Source organism: Bactrocera neohumeralis, chromosome 3, assembly GCF_024586455.1.
Source record: "Bactrocera neohumeralis isolate Rockhampton chromosome 3, APGP_CSIRO_Bneo_wtdbg2-racon-allhic-juicebox.fasta_v2, whole genome shotgun sequence".
Lineage (NCBI taxonomy): Eukaryota > Metazoa > Arthropoda > Insecta > Diptera > Tephritidae > Bactrocera > Bactrocera neohumeralis.
Window position 1 is genome coordinate 28971951 of NC_065920.1, and position 25546 is coordinate 28997496.

General features: G+C 40.5%; 1 protein-coding gene across 2 annotated transcripts in view; it reads right to left on the minus strand.

Moving 5' to 3' along the window:
* LOC126752900 (transcription factor hamlet) overlaps nucleotides 1-25546 on the minus strand; it is a 96682-nt gene that overhangs the window by 20173 nt on the left and 50963 nt on the right. For both annotated transcript variants that reach the window (XM_050463925.1, XM_050463926.1), the window contains exons 2-4: nucleotides 23359-24101; nucleotides 12671-12799; nucleotides 12423-12594 (exon numbers count right to left, since the gene is read on the minus strand). In XM_050463925.1, coding sequence (XP_050319882.1) covers nucleotides 12423-12594; nucleotides 12671-12799; nucleotides 23359-24101 — 1044 coding nt within the window. The remainder of the gene's footprint in view (nucleotides 1-12422; nucleotides 12595-12670; nucleotides 12800-23358; nucleotides 24102-25546) is intronic.

Consider the following 25546-nt stretch of genomic DNA (forward strand, 5'->3'; position numbering starts at 1 on the left):
TAGTTCACCAAGTCAGTCGGATAAGTCAATACAGACGGTACGTACGAACCAAGGTGACTCGGTCAAGTTGGGATTGTCAGGATACTTTATTGTGCAGTGCTTGTCACTTATGAAGGACTGCAACACAGGTTGCACAGGTCTGCATGCACAACAACTACACAGGTGTAGTCCTGCAGGTGAGCTGCCACGAAACATCCCTTCGAAAGCTGACTCAACAACCCATTCAAGCCGATACAACTCAACTCAACAACGCTCAACTCAGCTGAGCACAATTATGCATAATTCAGGCAGCAGGTCGTCCAGTTCCGCTGCGTGTGTGGGGGGTACGCTTGCAGATTGTTGCATGCCATGAAACGTCGAAACACTTACGTGGGCAAGACGTCAGGCCAAGGCAAGCCAGGGCCAAGTCAACCACCACTGTTCCGCTGGATTGCGTTCCGAAAAGTCATATAGCACCTTTGCCTTTTGCGGTAGCGCTTCAGCACAGGTGTTGCCTTGCCGACACACACATACACTCACGCGCGTATGATTTTGAGTTGTTGGGGGTTGTGTTTGCGGCAGCGTAGCGCGTTGTGACAACACCGCAAGAAGGGTCAAAAGCCAAATTTTAAGCGCTACAATTGATCTAAATGATGACTCGGTCATGGTGCGCCGAGCATGAGACCGTCCAGCAAGGGATGTTCTTGTTGTCTCAGGGACGGTGTGCAATATTTGTGTAAGAAAATAAGCCATAAGTCACAAAGCATGCGGAGTTCTCACGATTAAACTGCCCAAGTACTAAATGGTCTCCGAGAAGAGGCAGGTATAATGATGAGGAAATGATAAGATGTTCGAGGAAAAACAAAAACAAACATAATTGTGATAAAGTTAATTAGAATAATAAGCGTCGCTTGTGGGAACTTCTCGTAGCTGACAAGGAATATTCAAATTTGGCGAACATTTCTAAGATAGTTATCATGGTCGTGCCATATGGCTGCATGGGAATATTCAAACATTTCTTTTTAATACGCGATAGTAAGTATATTCATAAAATTTGGTTCAGCGATGAACGACCTTTGGTTCCAACAAGACTACATGCCATACTGCCAACGAAACAATTAAGTTATTGAAGAAAATTTTTAGTGAGTGCAATATCTCATGCACAGGTGTCCCGGAGTTTCCGGTTCCAAGTCTCAAAACCAGCAGTTTGTTCAAGAGTCTATGCCTAGGTTGGGCAAGTGGTTCTTGAGTCTGCAGTACCGAGTAAAGAGCGCGACAAGGAGTAGGAATTTGTCTCGAGGAAGGATCATAACTCTAAACCTTGCTAAGTTGTAGCCTCCTAATAGTAATTTGGCGTGGCGTATTCTTGTTGCCTGCTGCCAGAGCCAACTCCTGTATGGTGTGGGACCCCACCGCAATGCATGTCTCTGGCCCCATCATCCTGGAATCCGTCTCAGAGCGCAGAGCTAGTTTGTCGGCCAGCTCAATGTCGGTTACTCCTTTATACCCCGGCACTCAGATCAGATATACACGGTTGCAAACTAATTGGCGGTTCAGGCTTCTTATACACATGTCCACTAAAAGCGATTTGACTTCATAAGCTCAGATCTCTTTTAGTACCCCTTGACTATCGCTGAGTATAGTGATACGCTGGTTGCGATAGTTGCGTTGGAGATTGATTCCTGCATACTGACTTATAGCAAAGACTTCTGCTTGAAAGATGCTCGGAAAATATCTCATTGGTATGGATAACTTGATATGCGGTCCCGCATTACCTGCTGCAATGCGTTCCAGAGTTTTCGAGCCGTCACTGTAACACTGGATAGTGCTGCCCCTCAATAGTAAGTCGAGCGTTGTATCACTCCATTCCGCCTTACCGCCGAGAGTAACTTCAAACTTCTTCGTAACGCTGTCTCTTTGAAGAAGGGCCAGTGCTGTGTCTACCCCTAAGGCCTTCATTTTTTGATACGACAATAATTATAAGATAGGATCCAAGCTGTGTCCTTCCTGTGTTAAAAATAATTGCGACTTAAAACTAACCAATAATCCTTATATCGCGATACTCGATATATTTTCTGATAGAATCCAATCCCTGAACTCTAGAAAAGTGGCAGATACGATGCTACTGTACTAACTCGAACATTTTTCCAATGAAAATAATAGTTTTATCAAATGACATACAACATTTTCATTATTCTGCAATGCTTATCACAAATATCACAAAACTAAATTAAAAGTTATATCTCGTCGCACAATTAATCACGTGACTTTAGTTCACACTTTTTTTCCGCCTCACACAAACAACTCGGTATACCCATGCCCAATCACTCATTTCCCATATGTGACAGCAGATAAACAGCGAGTGCCATCCCTCATGCAATCCTTTGGGAGCTGCGCGCATGCGTGTTTGTAACCATGTGCATTTGAAGTCAAGTTAATGTTGCCTAATCGCAGCATCAGCGCACAAATTAAGATCATCATTGATGCATTGTTCGCCGCCGCATACACTAAAATAACAACAACCGCACCAACAATGGACACAGCAGCGCTGCAACACTGAATTAGAGGTTGGTACGTGCTGGGCGCGTGTGCCGCAGTCAATGTGGCGCTGCCAATCAAGCCAAGGTGCTGTGATAAATGATGACAATCGGCGGCGTGACGATTGATGGCACATTGATTAGAAATTGAGTGTCCAAATCAGGCGCGGAGAACCGCATGCGCGCGCATTAGCACACAAACACACACACTCATGTACACCTCACAGCCTCAGAGTTTGACGAAAGAGTTACGCGGCAACGTTGATTAGCGCAGCGCATTTTGTTTTTGTGCCCGTACATTGTTGTTTGTGTGCAGTTGGGCAATAGTCGCGCAAATTCGTTGTCATTACAGCAGGCAGTCTGCGGCGGTGGGAAGCGTTCCATGCCCGCAGCTATTGTCTGACAGCCAGCATCACGGCATTCGCGTGCCCATTGCAACCTCGTCTTCAATTGCAGCAACAATAAGCGCTGGCGCGCGCTGCTCAATTTCGAATTCTCGAAAAATCAATTTCGAATTCAATGCCAATGTTGCCCAAACTGTTGCAGTTGTCAATTGTGTTAACGGTTGCCAGCAAGCGACAGCAAATGATTGATTCTACGCTTCAATAGCTGGGCGCCTACTCAATGTTATGTGTGTGTGTTTGTATGTAAGTAAGTGCGAGCGCATCCGCATGCGCAAAAGGGTTAACTACATACATACATATATGTATGATTTTGTATGCGAAGGCGTAACGCGAAGCGGATATGCAATCGCTCAACTTAGTCAGCGCAAATTGAGGCCAGCGCTCAGCTATGACGCGCTAATTGAATTTTAATGCAAGTAATGCCTTATTTTTATGCGAAATTTCTTAGCGAAATGACATTGTGTAAAATTGAGCAATGCGATTAGTTTTCCGCTTTGTTAGCTAACGGATGTATTCCGGTGAATTCTTTCTCTGCGGTCATTAGAAGGATGAGCGGAACTAAAGTGTGCGCTGTGTTCATCGGCGTTCTGACTTTTCCCGTGAAATGTGATTCCCAACCGCATTTATGCAAAGCAGCTGGCCACAGTGACAAGCGTTGAGTAAGCGTTTGTTGGCAATTCCAATAGGCAGTTCCGTGTTTTGATTTGTAGGTGATCTAGTTTATTTATGGAATTTTTCCACTTAATTAAATCACCTCATCGTTAAAATATACTGCATTTTTAATAACATATGATCAGTACTGAGTTAGCAGATAGATTGAGTTCCACTCATAGCTGTTTATGAAATATTAATGAATTTAATTTCTAGCATTTCAACTAGCAAATAAGAATGAATTTATATATTTTAGAATTGTATATTTATATTCTAAACTATATAAATTCAACGAATAGTAAACGAATGCATTATCATTACATGTTAAATATTTTTACGGATTTGTTCAACTGAAGTCTTTTAGTATAATAAATTCTTCCATAAAGGGATAAGAAAGGAAGATTTCATACAATAACTTGATTTTGAGCGGCCAGTTTATATGGTAGCTGTAGCTACAAGATGTGTTCCAAAGTATACAAGACTTTTTGAATTTAGCGCCGCCTGGTGACGCCATCCATATGTCGACCAGCGCGTTAGATTTTGCTATCTTTATCGATCATTTCATTGATTGAAAGTAAAGTTATTGCGTTTTAAGTGTCGGTACGTTTGTGTTATCGGTGCGAAAATGAGCTTCGAACAGAGAGCCAACTTCAAATTTTGTTTCAAAATTGGTAAAACTTTTACGGAAACGTTTCAATTGAAGAAACAAGTTTGTGGCGATGGTTGCCTATCCCTTAGCAGAGTGCACGAGTGGTTTCAACGTTTTCAAAGGCCAATTAAAATCTGTGATCACCGGAAATTCCATCGAAGCTGTGCGTGAATTCATCAAAAATCTGCCGAAATCATCATTGAAATTCATGAAAATGGATTTGAGTATCTCCAAAACATCGATTTATCGCATTTTGACCGAACATTTGGGCTAATGAAAGGTGTGTTCCGCACAAATTGACTGACGACCAAAAATTGCTCAGAATCCGTCTCATCGATCGACGTTTGTGACCGATTATTTGACCAAAAATCACATTTTAACCATTAACCACTTCCCGTATTCACCTGATATGGCACCGTACGACTTCTTCCTTTTCGGAAAAATGCATTTGCCCATGAAATGAAAGCGTTATGCAGAAGTAGAGGCCATTCAAAAGTCTTGCAGCGGCATACTGGCGGCCAAACCGGCCATCGAGCTAAAACACTCGTTCGACATGCTTTTGGACCTTGCAATAAGCTGTATTGAAGCAGAAGGAGACTATTTTGAATAAAATAAATTGTTTTTGCCAAAAAAACCATTTGTTCTGTTTTTTTTTAAAGTCCTGTTTACTTTGGAACACTCCTTGTATATTGGTCCGAACTTTGGACGATAATTTCTGTCAAATTTGGTGAAGATATCTCTCTAACTAAAAAAGTTTTTTTAAAAAAGCTTGATTTTGATCGTTTAGTTTATATAGCAGCTATATATGGTGTCAAAAAAAGACCCGGAAATTGTAATTAAATTCCTCAGTTAAATAATGTTACCAAAATTGTATTTTGTTAAGCTGGTAGGACTGTCTTCAATTGCTATGCCAAATGTGAGCACGATCTGTTAACCAGTTTGTTTACAGCAACTGATTAAGTCGGTGTACCTTAGTAGTCGTTGCGAATGTTGGAAAAGGCTTGCGGTAATTCAGTTTTATCAAAAACCCAAACCTTCGAGTGGTATAAAGCCTTCAAAGACGGTCAAGAGATCGTTGATGATATGCCTCGTTCGACTTCTTCAACTGATGACAATGTTAAAAAGTCAAGGATATGGTGCTTGAAAATCGTTAGGCAAGTGTTAGAGAGATGGTAAGAGAGCATCTATCGCGAGTCCGTTCGAATGATTTTGGTGGACATTTTGGGTATGAAACGCGCTCTCGCTCGACTCGTTCCAATAAAGCTAAATTTTTTTCAAAAAGAGTACCGTAAACAGGTCTCTTAGGACACGCTTGAACGTACGAATTCCGATTCCCACACTCCTGGAAAGCATTATAACTGTCGATGAGACATGGATTTATAAGTTTGACACGCAAACAAGTCAATAATCATCGGAAGGGAGGAGAAAAAAGAGCCGATACAAAACCACGCCAAAACCGCTCAAAAATGAAGGTGATGCTCTCATTTTTTTCGATATTCGTGCTTTGGTGCATCGTGAATTTGTTCCGGAGGGACAAACGGTCAATAAGGAGTTTTTTGGTCGTATTGAGGCGTTTGCGTGAGAACATCCGTCGAAAACGACCGAAATTGTGTAAGAAGAATTAATGTATTTTACACGATAATAATGCACTATCGCATCGAGCCACGATTGTGACCGAATTTAAAGCCAAAAATGCAATGAATACCATTGATCAACCACCTCATTCACCAGATTGGGCTCCATGTGATTTTTTCTTGTTACCCAAACTAAAATTGCCGCTCTGTGGAACCCGTTTTCAGTCGATCGAGGAGATAAAACAAAATTCGCTGAAGAACCGGAAGGCCATCCCAAAAAGTGTTTCGTGGACTGGAAAAATCGTTGGCAGAAGTATATTACATCTGGTGGGGATTACTTTGAAGGTGACAAAATAAATATTGATGAATAATTAAATATTTTCCTTTTTATTTATAATCCGGGTATGTAGGCTAATGCTTCGTTTATAATTTTTCTCAGATAGCATGAGTTCCAAGAGTCTCTAACGTTTGTAAAAACCCTATTGAAAAAGTTTGCCCTAGTAGGCGCAATTTTGAATCAAAATAACAATATAACAGTACGCATTTGGGAAGGAGAGTAACCTGAAGATATTCAAGAGTTTCCATTTTATCCAGAAAAAGCAAAGGTTGGATGTGGTTTGTGGACCGATGGAATCATCGATCCATATTTCTTCAAAAATGTTGCCGATGAGAACGTAACCATCAATGGCGACCGTTATCGCGCCATGATAACCGACTATGATGCTTGAAATTGAAGCTCGTGAACTCGGCGACGTTTGGTTTTGACATGACGGCTCCATTTTCTAGACATCGCATTAATCAATGGATTTATTAAGAGAATACTTCGGTGAACAGATAAATTCACCTTCGATTCAGGCGTTGGAACAAAGCATTACGCGTGTCATGGAAAATTTGACTCAACGGATGGATCATCTGAGACGTAACCACGGCCAACATTTGAAGGAGATAATCTAAAAATAATAAATGCCAAAGAATGTTCTTTTGGCAATATTACGATTCTTGCGGCGGTATTTGTCATGACTTTGAAGTGAAATATCTCGAAAACTATGCGTCTGAGGACAGTATATGTGTATATATTTTTTAATCCTGAGGACCTTCTCTATCCATCGGTACCATCAAATCGCGGCGCCGCAAGAATCGTAATCGTGGCGTTCTTTTGAATGATAATAAACATTAGATTTGAAGTTTCTGTGTTTTTTCTTTAAAAAGTTGGTAACCTCGAAATGGATCACCCTTTAAAGGCGCTTATATAGCTTTTAAGGTACCATAAGCTGTATACAGCCGATACACCAACCTTAACTAGGTCTTAAGCTGGGAACTAAATTTCATAAAGAAAGCAGCCAAATGTCATATGATGCTCAGCGGCAAGCATGTCTGGTATATGTTTATGTTAAAACCATAAGAAAGTGCAAATAATGGTAGAAAGTTAAACAAATCTAAGATTAATTTAAGAAGCTAGGATCGCTTCCTGCTTAGCTACGTTCACAACTTGCAAGCTGGCCTTGAACAAAACTGTTTTCTTCGAATACGGAAACACCGGCCAACCACACATATTGGTAAGCCACATGACATGGCAAACGAATTTTCTTCAAATAAATTAAAAATTTGTGAATCAAATTAACTCTGAAAAACGCACATTAACAACATGAGCGCTACCGCGAACCAACGAGCGAACGAACAGCAAGGGTCTTAACCAGATGTCCTTCTGGCGCGAAGTCCTTGCAAGAAGGGGTGTGCAGTGCGTGCGCAGTGCACCGGAACACGAACGAAGAATCGCTGAATGTCATTACAGAACACGAAACGAAGTAATAAGTAGACACATACATGCACACACATACTTAAAATTGTGTTAAAATACGTTAAGAATTTTCACGTGAAACACCGGAAAGTCAGTAAAGTCCGTTGTATAATATTTGGCGGCGAGGCAGCGGGCAGTAAGTCACCGCTGTCGGGCAGGTGCGCTGGTGAATGTTGGGAAATTCTCGCGCGAAAACGGTTACAAAAGTAGAACCTTGCCGTCAAGGTGATATACCGTACCGCTCTTCTATGTGTATGTATGTCAGTGGCTGCATGAATTATTAATTTACATAGAAATGAAGCAGCGAAATGCACAATATAAATGTGCGCAATTTTATTGAAATTAATCCTGAGCTGTTGGGCGTTGCGTGTCAAACGGTCGCTTACCACCGCCTTAAGCGCCTATCACGCCGTCAGGATAAGCGCGCGAACTAACGCACAAGCGTCGGCCAGCGAGCGATCAGCAGCCAAATCAACAGATCGCAATCGCAATCACACGCATTACACGGCACAAACACACACATGCATACATGCAGGCAGTGGCTTTGATTGTGGCGCGTTCAATTTGGCTGCATAAATCCCACATATTTGTAATTAACCGCGTCACGCATGCGCCGCCGTAACGCAGCCACCACCACCGCGTTGGCCGCGCTGATTGGCGATTGTGCCGCGACTGTCAAACGGCCGCACGACAAGGCAGCGCTGCCGCAATGTGTACATTTAATAACTATGCGAACCACAACAACAACAACGTCAAAAACGCAACTCGCCGCAGTTAAGTCGCGTTGTTGTACAAAAACTAATAAAATACTGAAAATATAAAATGAGCAAACATATCCTGCGTCTGTTTAAGACTGCTTTGTGCATATGTAATAATATGTATGCGATATGTTGCATGTGTGAATAGGCTCGTGTAATCACCGAAGTTAAGCTGTCGAATAATGCCACTGCCTAGTGATGATAGCCAACAGCTACTGAACTGACTAGTCGTGATGGTTTTGTAGCTGGCGCACAGTGGGCTCACCAAGGCGAAATATGCAATACTTCAAGCACTGAATAAATGCGGCAAAATATTATATATAAAAAACAAAAACAAAATCGTGTCTACAAGAAAATTCAAGATTTTGAATTTTGACAAAGTAGTAAACTCGATCTAGATTTTGACTTGGCGTGGACCCAAACATACATCTAACAAACCATTTAAAATGGGTTATTGTTATGATAGGAATCTCACTTGGAAAGCTTGGAACGCCATTCCATTGTGGTACCTAAAACTCCTATATAATAGATCATAAGACCCTTACAAATCGACAAAGCACTTTAAGCATATCACAAACTTTTTGAGACAGTTAACGCCAGATGACTACTTCTCTTGAACATAGGAACTGAATTCCATCTGGTATCGCAAAGGACCAAAATTGGTCTATGCGTGGCTTATTGCCTAGCAGTTAAACCTAACCTAACCTAACGCCAGTTTCTGCTATGACTTCTGGTTCGCCGAAAATAAGTCTACCGAGATGTTTCAACCTCAGTCTTGCAAAGGCTGGACAAAGGATGAGGAATTGCCTGGATGTTTCCACCTTTCCCTTCTCCAAACAACTTTGTCTACTTCAGTTCGTAAGGATCTTTTGCCTTACCGCATGAATGTCAATTGTACAGCGTCCGCTACGGACTTTGAACTTTGCTAAGGGCAAATAAGTAGTTTAGTAGATCTCCTACGTTCTACTTTGCGCCAAAAGGATCTCGCAACCGCACAAGAGGCTTTAAGAAAATTATTCAGAAAGTTCTTTTTCTCTACTTTTGGGTTAATTTAAGGAGAGAAATTATTTATTATGGACAATCCGTCGAAATTTTTATCATTAGACGGAGCTGGCTTTGCTTCATAGAGCGATACGCTTAAGGGCCCCATATAGTATGAAAAAAGAAATCGATATCTCACAGGCTTCTTAAGTGAAGTCGCTCAGTTTATTGATTTCCATCAGTTTAACTCCTAAAGTTTTCTTGAAACACTTTACTTGGTGACAAGTGAGCACATCTCAAAACTTTTCCGCGTATTTTACCTATAAACCACATTAAACTTAATTGGATGCTGGCCACAGCGGAATCGTTGGAAACTTTAAAGCCAATGAGCTTGCAAGAAAGAGCATCCTTACACAAATACCATGAGGCTGGGAATGAGCAGGTGTTCCCCTATCTTCTTACATGCGGGCGTTGAACCAATGGGCTCGCGCGAGTTCAGCAAGTTTTGGTCAAGAACCAGAACTTGCATTGCCAAATAACAGAGCCGCAACAAAATCTTTAAGTCACAGTGAGGCCTGCATGGTCCTCCCCAAGCAGTTTATTCTGGGATGTTTTCATAGAAATCATCCCTGCAGTCATCTGATTGAAGCAGAACTGACATAAGACTGACTTCCTCTCAGTAAATGACGTACTTGGAGTCAAACCACCACCCATTGCCGACGACGAGCTCGAGTTGTCGCGCGAATCGAAAGTAACCCTTGCTTAGCTTCGTTCTGGATACTGTAGCAGGTTAAACTCATACTTAGAATATCCTAAATCGACCCCGAAATACCAAATATATGTCCAGCTTGCAACGAGTCCCCGCATGACTCCAACCACCTCCTTACATACCAAGCTAACCCTACACATTTGACACCCCTTTCCTTATAGTCCGGTCTTGTCGAAACAACACGTTTCCTGGGCCTACCGTTGGATTAGCACCTTAACGGCGATTACATAAACTTTTTAGCCAGCAAGTGCAAGTGCAGGGTTGCGAAAGCATTCCGGCCTAGAGTGGAACTTAAAAGATCCCTGGAACTACGTATACCAGCTCTTAAAAAGGTTCACATAGCCGCAACTGCACACTGTCTTATTCGCACTCATGCGGTGAGGCTAAAGATTTTGAAGGACGAAACTTGTCAAAGTTGCATAGAGGAAGATGAGGTGGAAACATATAGACACTTTACCCTTTACTGTCCAGCTTTCGCCAGACTAAGGTTAAAGCACTCTTTACTTTCTACGAACCCGATGAATGGGCTGGAGTAGATATTAGCCGCCTCAAGTATAAGTATAAGTATAAGTATAAGTATAAGTATGAGTATGAGTATAAGTATAAGTATAAGTATAAGTATAAGTATAAGTATAAGTATAAGTATAAGTATAAGTATAAGTATAAGTATAAGTAAAATAAGTATAAATAAGTATAAGTATAAGTATAAGGGCAATCAGTATAAGTATAAGTATAAGTATTTATCTGATCAAAAATCGAATTTTGTCAGACCAAAAACTAAGAAAATTTTACTATCGATTCAATTTTTTTAATTACGTGACAATTTTGGCAATTTTTGATTTTTGTCGTTCATACGTCATTGTGCATATAATAGCTTCAAGTGAGCAGCTTATTTTAGCAGAAGGGTATTTTTTATATATGCATATCACACAAAAATACTTATCAGCGATGAATCTCGAATGCAAATATAAGTTATGAATGCGCCCAATACCCGGATCACGATTAAATTGAGCGTATGCCATATTTTGAGCGTATTTGCCTTGATGAGGCCGCTGATGAGGCGACATTGTCGACGCCTGGCTGCCAATTACAGTCACGCGCTGCAACAAACTTACGTATGTAGCTGTGTCACGCGCTGTCAACACTCCTGTGCACGGCTGAACGCCTGATCGCCACACAAGCCAGTAGTCTGACTGGTCTCTGAGCCTGAAAGCGCGCGGCAGTCAGACTGATTGCGCTGATGCTGCAATGTGGCATCAATGGTGGTTGTTTAACTTGATATTGATATAGTTGTTGTTGTTTTTTTTCTTGCTGCAAAGCCTTAATGGAATTATCAAGCATTTTAATAACAAACGAAAACATATGCGGTCGCCTCATAATGCGCGCCAGCCATGAAACTGGCATTGTGCGCATGTGGAGGGCGCGCGGTGTAGGGTGTAAAGGGTGTAAGGAGGAGAGTGTAAATTTAAATTGAAATCCCCGCAAACAATCAACGCCATGTCTCATAATTATTCTCACATTGTTATTAATATTTCATTTATTGTTCTTGGCTTTAAATTTCTATTATGTTCTTGCTACTGAAGCATGTACAACTGTATATTTGATGCTTATCGCAGCCACTGATGTACAGTGGCAGTGTCAAACATTTGACAAACCCTTCCACTGGCGCCCTCGCAAGCGCGTTGTCAACTCTGCCTTGTAATGCGGCAATCAAACGACTGCGAGGATCAAGCCTAAAGCTGGCAGCTCCTGCCACAGGACATGCGCAATTGTGTGATTGCACAAAGTGTGAATAATGTTGCAAGTAATTGCAGCATCCAGTATATATTCACATACACAACATATGTGCTTGTGCCCACATGTTCGTCGTTGTAAGCAACAACAGCAACACGCGTGCCATGTGGCAAGTCACGCGTATTGCCGCAGCGCGCGTTATCAATTGCATGTTTGCGCTCACTAATCGCCAATCATATTTGCTAAGCACAAACATTGCCCTTACACACCACCACCAACAACAACAACGCATACCAAGTATGCATCATTTTTCAATTGGCCTCCGTTGTGGTTGCACAGCTGCTCATTTTCCCGTTCCAGCGGATCAGCCGCTGCAGCATCGCGATAAGCTTGACAGCAGCATCGAAGTCAAATAAATGGCAGATAAATGTACAAATGCGTTAAAAAGTAACGAATTTAGTTGCCAGACATGACCCTTACTATTCTTCACAACACATCAGTGTATTCTATTCTTCCCAAACAGTGTGTATTTGTGGTGTGTCTCCTCTCTGTGTGATTAGTTTATCAATAGAGGCGTTCTTCACTCACCATTATCACGTTCGCTCTTATCATCGCCTTGCAGCGAGCCACTCGTCGCGTTCAATGTGCCCGCATCGCCGCCATTGGCGAAGCCATCGTTTAGGTGTATGGGTGTGCGCGGCCGTCCATCGATGGTGATTTCTTCGCCGGCGTTTATATCACGATTTGTTTCATACCAAAGCTGTGAAAAATCAAAGTGTTATTTAGAAGAAAGTTAAATGTGTATTTGTTGTTGTTAAAAAATGCATTCCACTCACATATCCTGCCACCAGGAAGTTCTTCAGATTAGCCTCTCCGTCATTGTCGACAGCGCGTATTTTGCGCAGCCACGTCGCAACATCATGTGACGGCTCCAACCAGCCGCGGAAGTGTGGACCTGCAATGACCTGTTGCGAAAAGTCGCGTTTAATTTGAAGTTTGATTGGGTTTATAAAGTTATGTAAGTAAGTATTATTGTAACTAAGCATGGAAATGTAGCGGCAATACAATGGCATAAACGATAATGTAGGCCTATAATGCCGATATATGGGTTATTTTGGGATTTGTAGATTGCTAACATACAAACAGATCGTTAAAAATCAGGACCTTGTATGGAAAATTTGTTTATTTGACGAGATTTCTTAATGAAATTTGACAAAAATTGTTGTCTAAATCAATAATTTCAGAAAAAAATTCAGATCGGAATACTATAGCATACAGCTGCCAAACAAACTGACCGATAAAAAAATTTTGTATCGCAAATTTTTTATTTATACATATATGCTATTACGTATATACCTTGTGTGCAACTGAAGTTGAAGTATTTTCTTACTTTTTCCATTTGCCTTATTTTTATTTTATTTAACTTTAATTTTTTTATTTTTTTTTTTAATTTTTTCATTTTTTTAACTTTATTTTTTCTAAAAAAATATTCAACACACCACGTTTTACATATGTGCATATGTATATTAGATAAAAAATCTAGAGCGATTGCGAGCGCCATCTGCCGTGCCGTAGCTAGCAACGTAAGTGTTATACAAAGTTAAGTTTGTATGTGTATGCCCGAAACAGCAATTGTGGTAAGTAAAGTAGAGCAGTGGTGAGTAATTGATTGCTTTATTTAACAGCAATATAACACAATCGCGTATTCATCAACATTTATTTAAAAAAGGTTATGACAGCTGTGCAATCATACCCCACAAGCTACCTGTTAAGTCACCGATAAATTACCCAAAATGCTACCAGAGTGATGCCGTTAAAGTTTCTATGAATTCTTAAGCCTCAATTGATAATTCCAACCGAAACTTTATTTATTTAAATCCATCAACAATCATTCAAAAAAGAGCACGATAACATTGCAATCATACCCTGTCAGAGACCTATATGTAGGTTAAGTCACCGATTAATTACCCAAAATGCTACCAAAATTATTCTGTTAAGGTTTCTATCAGTTTTTAAGGCACAATTGACAATATTAAGCGAAACTGTTGTAGAGATTTTGTAGATACCATTATTACGAAAACTCCAATTGGACAATTTTAAGGAGCCGAACACTAACAAGGTGCTAAGAGATCTCGAAATCCACAGTCTAAAGCATTTTGTGGTATGCAAAGTATTTAAAAAATGATCAACTGAAGTGGTTGAGCATTCGGAGAGAACGTACTATACATATTACATACATCACTTAAGCAAGGGTGGGCTGGTGAAACCAAATGAAAAAATTATGCAGACGATGTCCAATGTGAAATAATATTCTAAAGTTTAAATGAGCAAACAATTTTATTATCCAAAAATTAGATACGAAAATGTTTACAAAAACCACCAGTAAGGTAAAGGAAGGAATATTATTCCCCACAGGGGAGTGCAAGATTACTTCACAGTCACAATTGAAGTATGTGCGTAATATTAGACTCAAGATTTAAATTCAAGGAGCAGCTTGCGTATATGTCAGGAAAAGTTCAGCCAGCGACTTTTAATCGCAAAAGTAGTGAACTGAGTAATATTAAAGGAGGCTTCAATATGAATCCAAGTCTCAGAACATTAAATCCTATGCAAAATCAAAAACCACAGTGCAACGACTTTTTGCGAAACAAAAAAATTGCTGCTTTCCGGATCGTAACAAACCGCTGCTGCCGCAGTATTAACCAATATGCCGCTCATTGACATCCGGTTAGAGAACTCGAGCGTGTATATCAGCTAACAGCGCCTAAAACAGTATCGACAGCGATAGAAAAGAGTAATAAGAACACCAAAATCTAACAGTAACGGAGATAATTCTCAACATCTAAGAATGCTGGACCCAAAGACTTATACCAAATATCTAGTCGTAGATATACAGTCGACTTCCTTTTGACTTAGGGGGCTATACCAGTGTGACACTTTCAAAATTTTTTTTTTTGCTTTTTCAAAAATATCCTGTGAAAGGTTTTAAATGGCAGCGTTCTAAACAGCCACCGCTCAGAGGTGCGAACATATATAAGTGAAACTTTAAATGCGTTTTTTCTCAAAATTGCTGACATCATAACTCAACGAGAAATTGACCGATCGACTTCAAAAAAAAACTAAATATAGTTGAATACATTTGACTACGATCGTTTTGATTGGTTGAAATTGTCAATTTGGCATTAAAAAAACGACAATTTTTTTTCGTAAAAAAAAGATTTTCTTTTTTCAAAATTACATCATTTTCATAATGTTTGATATTTTTCAAAGATTGTAGTTCATTGTATAGAAAATAAATTTAAGTTTAATAAACAGTTTGAATTTTTTTGTTTCAGCTACTCATTCGACCGGAATCAAGCCAGCAGTTAGGCCCTTTCTTTCGGCACTTCCGCAGACAGCACATAACTCCGTTATTTTTCAATATTTTTGTAAAAAAAATAAATTTTAATATAGCTAAAAATTTACTTTATCACGTTCATAAAACGTTGAAACATTCAATCTAGTACTTTTTAAAAAAAAAAATTCACGAAAATCGCCTAATTTTTCATGCGTCGTACTGGTATAGCCCCTTAAATACATAGAATAATAACAGGCATTCAATCATAGATTTACAGTCGACATGGGTCAGGGTTTCCATTTGACTTAAATATCTTGCGAACATGGGTTCTTTAAAAGCTACTTCTACAGATTCCATAATGAAATTAGTCGGAACTGGCCGACGTGAGCAAACTGCTCTGAACATTTATTTTATTTTATTGCCCTCGCTTTATTTATTTTTAAATACGAGAGCAAAAACTACGCTCGGTGGTTTTAGTCGAAAATTTGACGCCACTCTTATGAAACGGTTCGCTGAGAAGTGGTAAGTTGACTGTGAAGCTTTAATAATGACAAAACTGGGACTTTTTCAACAGACTAAACGTTCGTCAGTCCGCACAATAGAATAAACTTAAAATGTTCAGTCACTCCCAGAAAGTAATGCTTAACGGATAGTTCCGTGGAATAGTGTTGAATTGTGCTTAGATTAGGTTTAGCGGATTAAAATTCCACCCTCCGCCCTTCAATACTTCTTCTTACAATAAAAAAAAAATGTTACAATGTTTTTAAAATTTGATCGCTTAAAACAGATATTATTGGAACTTAATAACTTCTTTATGGTTTAGTGAAAAAGTATATATTTCTTTTCTTCACAAGAAATCGAATCGATCGCATTTTGATGGAAGATATTGTACAGATTTTTGTTAAAGTTGACCAACTTAATGCCATACAAATGATCCACGTCTCTCGCATTAATTTCTAAACCGAAATAATTGTTTTCAATCCTGACAAATATTACTAAATCAACTCTCAAACGCACCGAAGCATCTTTTTGTTGCAAACCGACTTAAGCTCAACAACATGCCGCCTCCCGCGGCCAAATCGAGTGCCGCCTGCTGCGCTAAAAACAATGTCAAAATCACCAATTACAGCCAAAAATCACATACTTATGCTGTGGTTGCACTAAGTAAGAATTTGCGCGCACTCACACACACATATGTACATACATGATTATGATTATTAACGCGTTGCTCGCCCCACAACCGCTTGCGTTTCCGCCTCATTGCCCGCCAATTACGACAGTGTCACATGGCCCTTAAAAGACAAATTGAGCCAAGCTTGCGTAAAAAAAATGAAAAATGTTGAAAAAATCTGACCGCCGGCGGACGGCTGTGCGTCATTAACTGAAATATCGGGCGCATAAAAAACAGCGGTGAGCATTAGAAGTGCATGAGCAGTGCGAAAATGCGCCTATCGCGCTAATGCCGAGCACAGACGAAGGGCGCACGCGGAAATCAGCAGTGTAATAACAACAAAATGCACATTAAACGCTTCGTACTCAAGTGTATTAATGTGCGGCAGCTTGTTTTTGCGTGCGCCCACCTCCCCGCGGCTGGCGGCTGACGGAGCGACGTCAATTCTTATTTGCTTAGAATTGAGTTGTTAGCTCAATTTGCAGAGCGTGTGCGCGTACTCATGCACACGCGGTTACGGTTATGCGCTGCCTGCCTTCTCGCCGCCGCCTGTATGTGGTGCGCGTAGCTAGGCGCGTTTATCCACATGTCCGTCCGCGCGCTGTAGCGCTTACGCGTATGTGCCACTTTGTGGAAACGTCGTTTTTCCGAATGACTTGCGAGATAAGAGTTTCGGTGCGTTGCGAACAAAAAACCAAAAAAACAACAAACAACTGCACACATTGTGTGTGTGTTGTTGGTTTTGTTGTTGCTGCTGCTGAGTGTGCACTTAACAGTTGTTGGCCGCGCAGCAACGGCGGCGCGCATTTTGCACTCCAATTGTTTGTTGCACGCTGGCAGCGTCGAGACGATTTGTTGTACAACACATTGTTTGTTGTCGAAACTTGTGTTTTTCGCGTTTTCATGTTTTTTTCTGACTTTTTTGTGATTTCCATATTTTTCGCATTTTGTATGCACACAAACGCAGCGGTCGCTGCCTGGCGGCTTGGGGGTGTGTGGCACGCCAAATGTCTCTTTACAAATTAAATTGTTTGGTAAATTCACTAAATGCTCGCGTAATCTCAAGAGACTTCAGCGCGGCGGGAGCAATGCCGAATGCCAGCGGGATCTTTTGAAGGAGTCATCATAGTCACATTTACGGCGGCTCAGCTCATCATTTCATGCCGCTTCTAACGGTTCCGTACACACACATCGACAAGCACTTCAAGTTAAGCCTTTGCTTAACCTCTTATTATCGCTTCGATTGTAACTGTAAATTGATAAATTGTGCGTGACCGCAAAATAACGTGTGCGCATCCCAATTCCCTCAACGCTCTGCGCGCTACGTGGCGTACAGCGCAGACAACCCGTCGCGCAGTTATCTTCGGTTTCCCAATTCCAGTAGCCGCATAGTCCCGCTGCGCCTTGACACCCTAGTTAGCAAGCCGACCTTTGTTGGTTTTGTTGCCGCTTCTTGTTCTTCCTTCTTATCCTTTCTTTACCTACACGTTTGCGTCTTCCTTCGCCTGTGTGTGCCTTCTTCCCGTGTGTCTTGTCTTTTGTGGCGCGCGTTAACATGTGTTGCTGTCTTCTCATAATTAATGTTAGGCTACTTATCCGCTCGTTTGTGGATTTAATTGATTGCTGGGAAATCCTTTTGGATGAGCATAGATGTTACTTAGAAGAACGAGTTTAATTGTCTGCCAATTTTTGGTAGAAAATCAATTGACTTTTCAGGTTTAATTATAAAGTTTTGTGACAGTTAAGCAATTTGGTAATTGTCGAGGTCATGGAAAAAATGTGGAACAATTTAATTTGTTGCATCGTAAATTATATGTCAGAAGCTGAGATCTTTAATGTATTAACTCGTCATAGCAATTAGTCGACCCTCTCATCTTTTCACTATAAATTTTGAACTTTGACGCTGTCACATCGCGCATCATGACGGAGCGACAGGAAACCTCAGACTTAACCCTATAAACTAAGGCAATTGACTTGAATCCTCGGTGAGCACTGGTCGGCAGTCAGCCCTTGCAAGGCTGCAAAATCCTTTTGGCTCGTAGTGGAGTACATGAGAGTAATTTAAATATATGCTCTCAGTTCGTCTCGCCACAGTTGTATAGGTTTTAACCGAGCACTGTCCGATTGCCATACATTCCGTCAATGTCTAAATGGAGACTTGGAGCAAGCGTCTCGCCGCATTTCTACCTACGGCAAAGCGAGTAAATCGGTTGAAATCAACACCGCACTGAAGAGAGGGTGGGGATACGGCACTGGCAGCAGACAGCAGGCTTCTGTTTCGCAAACGGTCGGTTTTGCGACATGGAACAGGAAAATTGAAAACACTTGATTCTAGATTGCCCAGCAATTTGTAGAAACAGGCTCAGGGCCTTAGGTTCCATCTACGTGAACAAGGATCACATCACCTCACTCGCGCCCAGCAAGCTCCTGGAATTGTTCAGAGTGCTGGACCTTTGTGATATCGAGAAAGGCACAATGGACCATAGGTCTCAGTGCAAAGCCTCCATTATTTTCTATCTATCTATATATCTAATGAAACAAACAACAGTGATTAACAGTCTAACATTGAGATCAACGTAACGCTGACTAGTTTGGATTTGGTTTCTGAAGCTATACGAAACACTCCTGTGGGTGGACATCAGCTATCGGCAAAAACGACCTGAACATATCACAAATCCGCTTCGATGTTTTATTTCTTTTTTCTTGGTTCCTGTTAAAAGCGGAACATTCGAGGAAAAAGTGTTGAGATGATTCTACCTCATCTTCTTCCAAACAGCTAATGTAGCAGATGTTCAATCTTAATGCCAGAATCCCGATCCAACTAGTGAACTACAAGATACCAACTGAGCTCCGTTCCCGTTTCCCATTTATTGAGATTGAAGTAAAACTTGCCCTAGCAATATCATCTGCTTACAGTTTCCTATAATATCGCTGTGGCCTGGCATACAAACCAGTCTAATCATAAGATAACTCTATGTTAGAGGGAAAGAGTCTAGACATCCTTTCACTAGTTTTGAGCGCACAGTTAGCGAACTCAAAGCTAATATCACTACCCTACTATTGGAGTGGATATTCACCACTCTGACTTAAGGAGGTTGTGCTCCGAAACAGTACATCTATAGCTACTTTTAGAGCTGGCGCTTCAGCTTGGAAGACGCTAAAGTGTTCACGAAACCTACAACTGAAGCTAATGGAAAGTTCCTGCAGGATATTCCTCCATCAACACTCCCCTTATGTTTTGAACAATCCGTAAAAAAGCTCACCGCCCATCGCTTCCAGGGAGTTCTTCCCTCCCATGACTCCCTCGCAGGTAACTGTTTACTTTCTGACATGAAGCTGGACGCAAGTAAATGAAGTTGCTGATTGTCGACGAAAAGTAAAACGTGAACTTCAGTTGTTTCATATAATTGACCAAGCAGTTGCAAATATATTTTTTTAATATTCCAATTCACTTACAGATTGCAACCAAGCATACCAGTCTATCTACACTACCACTACGATTCAAGGAAACAACAACTTCTCTTGGGTAAAGAATCAAATTGCCAACATATGCAATTAGGTTTCTAGGGATTAGCAGGACAATTGGCAAGCAGCAACACACAGCCGAAGAGACAGTCACAGTCGCAGATGACAACTGACAACTGACAACTCAATATCGGAAGATCAGTTTAATCCGTTGCGAATGTATGGGGCGCTTGGTGTCGCAAATTAGAAACGGCAAAGGTATAAATACAATTACTGTTTGCCCGGCGCATTTGCAGCTCGATTCTGCTCTACTTTCAACGAACTCTATCTCCACACATACATATGTATGTCCATCCATACACATTTCACATTTTGAAAATTGGCTTCACAAAGCGCAAGCCAAAAAAAGGTAAGATAATAACAACAATGCGATGTAGAACCCCTACAAATGTGTGTCAACAATAAGAAAAATATTTACACGCACCAGATAATCTACTATTTGTATGACGATGTTCACACCAGCGGTTTCATGCTCACGAATTCGATGCCGACGCGCTGGCGCTGCTGCCGAATTGATCGCTCGATCTCGTCACTGATCGGTTTGCAATGGGAAAAGTGTGTCACTGTTTGTTCGGTATGATGTTTCAGTGAAGTGTTGTTTTTCACCAATTTTTTTTTTGTGTTTTGAAGGGAAATTGTCTCTGCCGTGGCCGTGGCAGAGTTAAAGTGTCTATGCCGACAGTGTTTGTTGAGCTAAAAGTTTTAGTTCGGATCTAACTAAAGTATGAGCTGTCGACTATTTGACGAATTAAGAAGAAAATTGCTTTATCACAAATTGTTTACTGTGTTTAAAGGCTTGATATGAATCATATACCGTTATAAAAAATGTTGTTGCAAATGTATAAAAAGAAGTTTCTTGGAACGATTGTTGTGACAACTAGGTTAGTACCTTCAACTTTATCAAACTTTTCCAGACATTAATTAGGTTAGGAGATAAGGTTATGTTAAACTGGTAGGCCAATATGCCACGCATATACTAGTTTTGGTCCTTTCTGATACCAGATGAAGATCAGTCCCTAGGTCCAAGAGAAATAGTCATCCTTTAGGATATCTGTGCTTTACGCGAATTTTAATAGACTCTGCGGAATCACTATCGATACCTCCTCCAGTGTATCATACCGCGGAGATCTCAGATGCTTACAGCGTAGTCACAAGAGTTGCTTCATTGTTTCTCCGGTGCCCTGCTCTAAACATTTCCTGCAGTCTTTTCGATCTATCATTAATTACATTAAGTAGCTTTAATAAAATTATTTTGAAATTTTTGAATTTTTCGACTTTATGAAAATCACTTTAGAACTCAATATTTTGCAGAAGGGCTCTGATTCATATTACACTTCATTTGTCCAACTATTTGTAACATTACCTTCAAGTTTAATTTATATTTCCCTTCTTTTTCAAGAGTATAGGTCCTTACTATTGAAAACCGGGTGATTCCAACAACTTTAAGAGGATCCAGTGAGAGATCAATTATTTTGGCTTCAAGTACAAGTAGGACCCTACCTAAAACCTTATTGGATTAGTAGCAAAATAAAAGCTAACCTTTCCCTGTTCAGTCTACAGTAATGTCTAAACGTTATAGTGAATGAACTTTTACAAGACGTTCGTATTCGGAAACTTTCGGACATCTTCGCTTGTAATTTTAACTAAAACTTCAAAGTAACTACTTCTCAGCAAGACTTATGTAGATTAATATACCGTTCTTATAAGTACTAGATCATAGATTCATCTTTGTCTATAGCGATTGTCTTGGAAATGATGATTCTAAAAGTTTTTTACACCAAAATATCTAAATCAATTTTTGAAATACCTTAATTTAAGCCTGTAATCTCACTGAATGAAAGATCATGGAACAAAACCTTGATAGAATATAAGAACTTCAGGACCATGGTCCCGTGTAACATTATTTCTTTTCTAAAACAACCTTTACATAAGGTTTCTTATTTGTTCACTTTAAAGCTGAGACCTCAGATGCTCTCGTAAGACAATTAAAAAAAATATTTTATGGAAGCATAGTCTCTCTTTAAAGCGCGCTCACTGACTCTCTGATACCTACATAATATATTTTTAAATTCTCAAAAAACTGGATCAACAAATGCCGAGCGCCTGCTACGAGTTGATTCGGGGATCATCCCGAGCAAAACACATGCTTTCGCAAATATTTTGAGAAATAACAAACAGAATTGGAAGGGAAGTAAATGTCAAAAAAAGTCGCCTAAGCGTCTAACAAAGCGTGAGGATCAATTTGTAGAGTAGGCTGCAACTCGAGTGGCTTGCTTGTTGAATACTGCAAAGCAGAGTTGAATGTAACTACCTGGAAATTGTTGTTATTGTTTACTTAGAAATTTTTATGATTGACAATTGTCAAGTCGACACACAGAGCGCAGTTCTCATCTGCGTAAGGCGCGATAATTTGATTGGATTGTCAAACGGTAGCGCCCCACATGCATACGTATCTACGTATACAGTAAGGACGAATAACGCAATGGACGGACGGAAAGCAAAAGTGCAGATGAATGGGATGACAGACAGGCAGCCTGACAACAGCAACGGAGCTAAGATAGCTGAAGTGAGGTAGTCACCAACACTTGTGTGTGTGTGTGTGTGCATATGTAGCTGTGTGGGGAGAGCAGGCTGCGTGTGTTGTAGTCTGCACGTAATGCTGCATGTCGGACCCTAATTGGTATTATCTGCTCGTTGGCGAATTTAAGCCTCATTTGAGGGACACTTTGTGGATTTGCGCGTATTTTTTGCACACGCTGTTGTCGTCGCTTTGCCTTTCACATATACACACACGCATTTGGGTGCCGGAAATTAGCTCCGGTTTGTGGCACATCCCTAAACATATCCGTTGCCACTGTGTGCGCGCGCTTCCTTACACTCTCCTATCCGCTGCTATCTCATTGCAGACTCGGCGCTATGTTATGCTATCAGTCCAGGGGCCGCTTGTCACACAGCGGTGAGACGGTGTGACAATTCGCAGCCGCTTTTCTGATTGACAACTGATGCGTGCAACAACAGAAGTAAAAACAATAATAACAACTCGGCGCTGTTGAGCGCACTTTAATCGAATATTTTCTTGATCACTTAATTTTCATTGATTTTGTCGCATTTTTGCACCCAAAAAGGATGCGAGCGAAATAATTATTCGAAAATGTGCAAAATGGGACTGTGGTAATTTTGGGTAACGCTTGATGGGATTAAATTTCAGTGCCACACGCACACACACACACATGTATTTATGCAATTTGCGACCGCTGGCGGTAATGCGATCCGCATTTGCAATTTTCGCACAGATGCGAAAGGATTAAGCAACGGAAAAATTGTCAACCAAACAAACGACAACAAAGCAAACGGTGCTCAGTAACGAATTTTCACCCAAAAATAAGTGCAAATTTCGAATAAAATCGCTGCGTTTTCCCACTAAACTAAATTAATCAGCGTCAGCTGCGCCTTGATTTCATACACGCACACACACATGGGCGCGCACTTACCTCCCAAGCCAGGCTGGGCGCCGTCGGCTCGCTGCACAGCTTCACCACAAATGGGCCGTAACGCGTACCGCGGCTAAGCCGCACCTTCGCGTACACGCCGCGCTCCCGTATATCCAAGCCGTTTACGGAATCGTCGCGTCCACGCAAACGCGCCAGCTGCGTGAAGAAGTCTTCCGCGTGCGCTTTACTGCCAAAGAATGAATTGTACATTGGATGCGCTGTACCGGACGCGGAGGTGGGCGTTGTGGCGGACGTGGCGGCTGCCGCTGCTGCAAGCGCTTGTGTCGGCAGGTGTGGTTGGTTTTGTTGTGGTGGCTGCAAGTTAATGCCCTGTTTGTTGTTATTGTGATTGTGTTGTTGCTGTTGCTGTTGCTGCTGCTGCTGCTGATGATTGTGATATGCCGCCCCAATTGGTGTCGCATAAAGTGGCGATGCGTCCAAATCGTATGACGCCGCACTATTATGGCCGTTTTGTAAAATTGTATTGGCGTTGACGTTGGCGCTGGCGTTGACATTAGCGACGTTTAGGTCACCGCTCTCGCGCTTGTGTTCGCCGCGTTCGTAATTCAACGACGGCTGTGCGGCGCTCGCTGTCAGTGGCGTCGTTGGCAGGTGTGTTTGTTGTTGGTGGAGATGATGCTGCAGGGGGAGTTGGTGATTGAAGTGATTGCTGTGGTGATTGGAGAATGGCACAAAATTGAGGTGTCGCACTGCCGCCGCTTCGTACTCGTCGCCACTATTGCCTGCAAAGAAAGTAGAGAAGAAACGCTGGAGTTACATAGATATCGATAGAGATGGATTTCATAATAGAAGTTATTGATAGAAGTGAAATAGTTATGATTATGATAGGCGTATAATTTATTGAAAACTTCAATCTGTCATGGGTTTTCAAAATGTTTTTTTTTTTTTAACCACATACTATATGTGTTAATTTATAATGTTTGGCTAGCATTATTTCTATTAAACTGGAGTTTCAAAATAATCGATGGTATTCGATTCTTTCAGCAGACTCGATATTGAGTCGTATTCCATACTCAAAAGTACGCTGAATCTTGTAGGACTAATCAAAACTAAAATAACTAAAAATGTCCAATTACGACGTCAGATCTCAAAATCTATATAGTTTACTGTCTACTAAAGCCCGTACTATGCTGAATTATAAATATAAATATTATTGTAAATATGTTCTGAAACTAACGTTCATATTTGAAATTCGGATAAGCGTTCATAAAAAAAAAGGTTTATAGTCCTGAGACACGATGCCGATCAATATATCGGTACTTTAGTTCATTGTAGTTTTAATCGATACCTTTTGGACTATCTATTGAACACAAATTATATACAAGAATTCTATAGTTGGCATTGTTAAAATGCCGGTTTTATGTATTTCAAGAATGTTGCCGATGCCTTAAGGGGTTAAGGGAGTCAGATATTTAGATTGGTTGGTTGTCAGTAAAATCGATTTTTGTTAATTCACCTAAAACATAATATCTTAGAAATATTTTCTGAAAATTTGTGATAAGTCCGACAAATACTTTTAGCGATATTCGATAATTAGCAAAAAAAATTCTTGGACGCTCTGGAACGTTCGAGAGTAAGTAGCTAGCAGCAGTAAACTTTTAATTGCGCTTCTCTCAAAACGACGTTTTTGTATTAATGCCCACCGAAACTTGAAACCGCTCGATAGATTTCAATGAAATTCATACAACTTTTTGAAAACACGAAAAGCTAGTGCCTCAACTAAGTACTGTTTTTAATTTTTTTTTTATAGTATAATTTATACTATATTTTATTCCCGGCAAACTAGAAATTGTATTCTTGAGCCGCCATTTTGTTATTTAAAAAAGCTTCAACCAGACAATACATTATATACTAAATATTAATAAAAATTAATTTTTTTGTTCGATTGATTTTATAAAAATCTCCAAGAATAGTGCTTGTCGACACAAGAAACTTCGTTTGGAACTGAATCAAAACAAACAGTCACTAATTTCAAAATTATTTTTTTAATTTCTGTCAAGTCAAGTTGAAATCTTTTTAAATTATGCTATAATTTTACTTTTAGATAATAAAATAATTTACTGGCCAAAATTTATTTAAAATTGTGAACTTTTCATGTCCCTGACTACATCTTACCCCTTCACAAAGATACTTTAAAGTGAGTAAGGGCACAATAAACCTTAGGTCG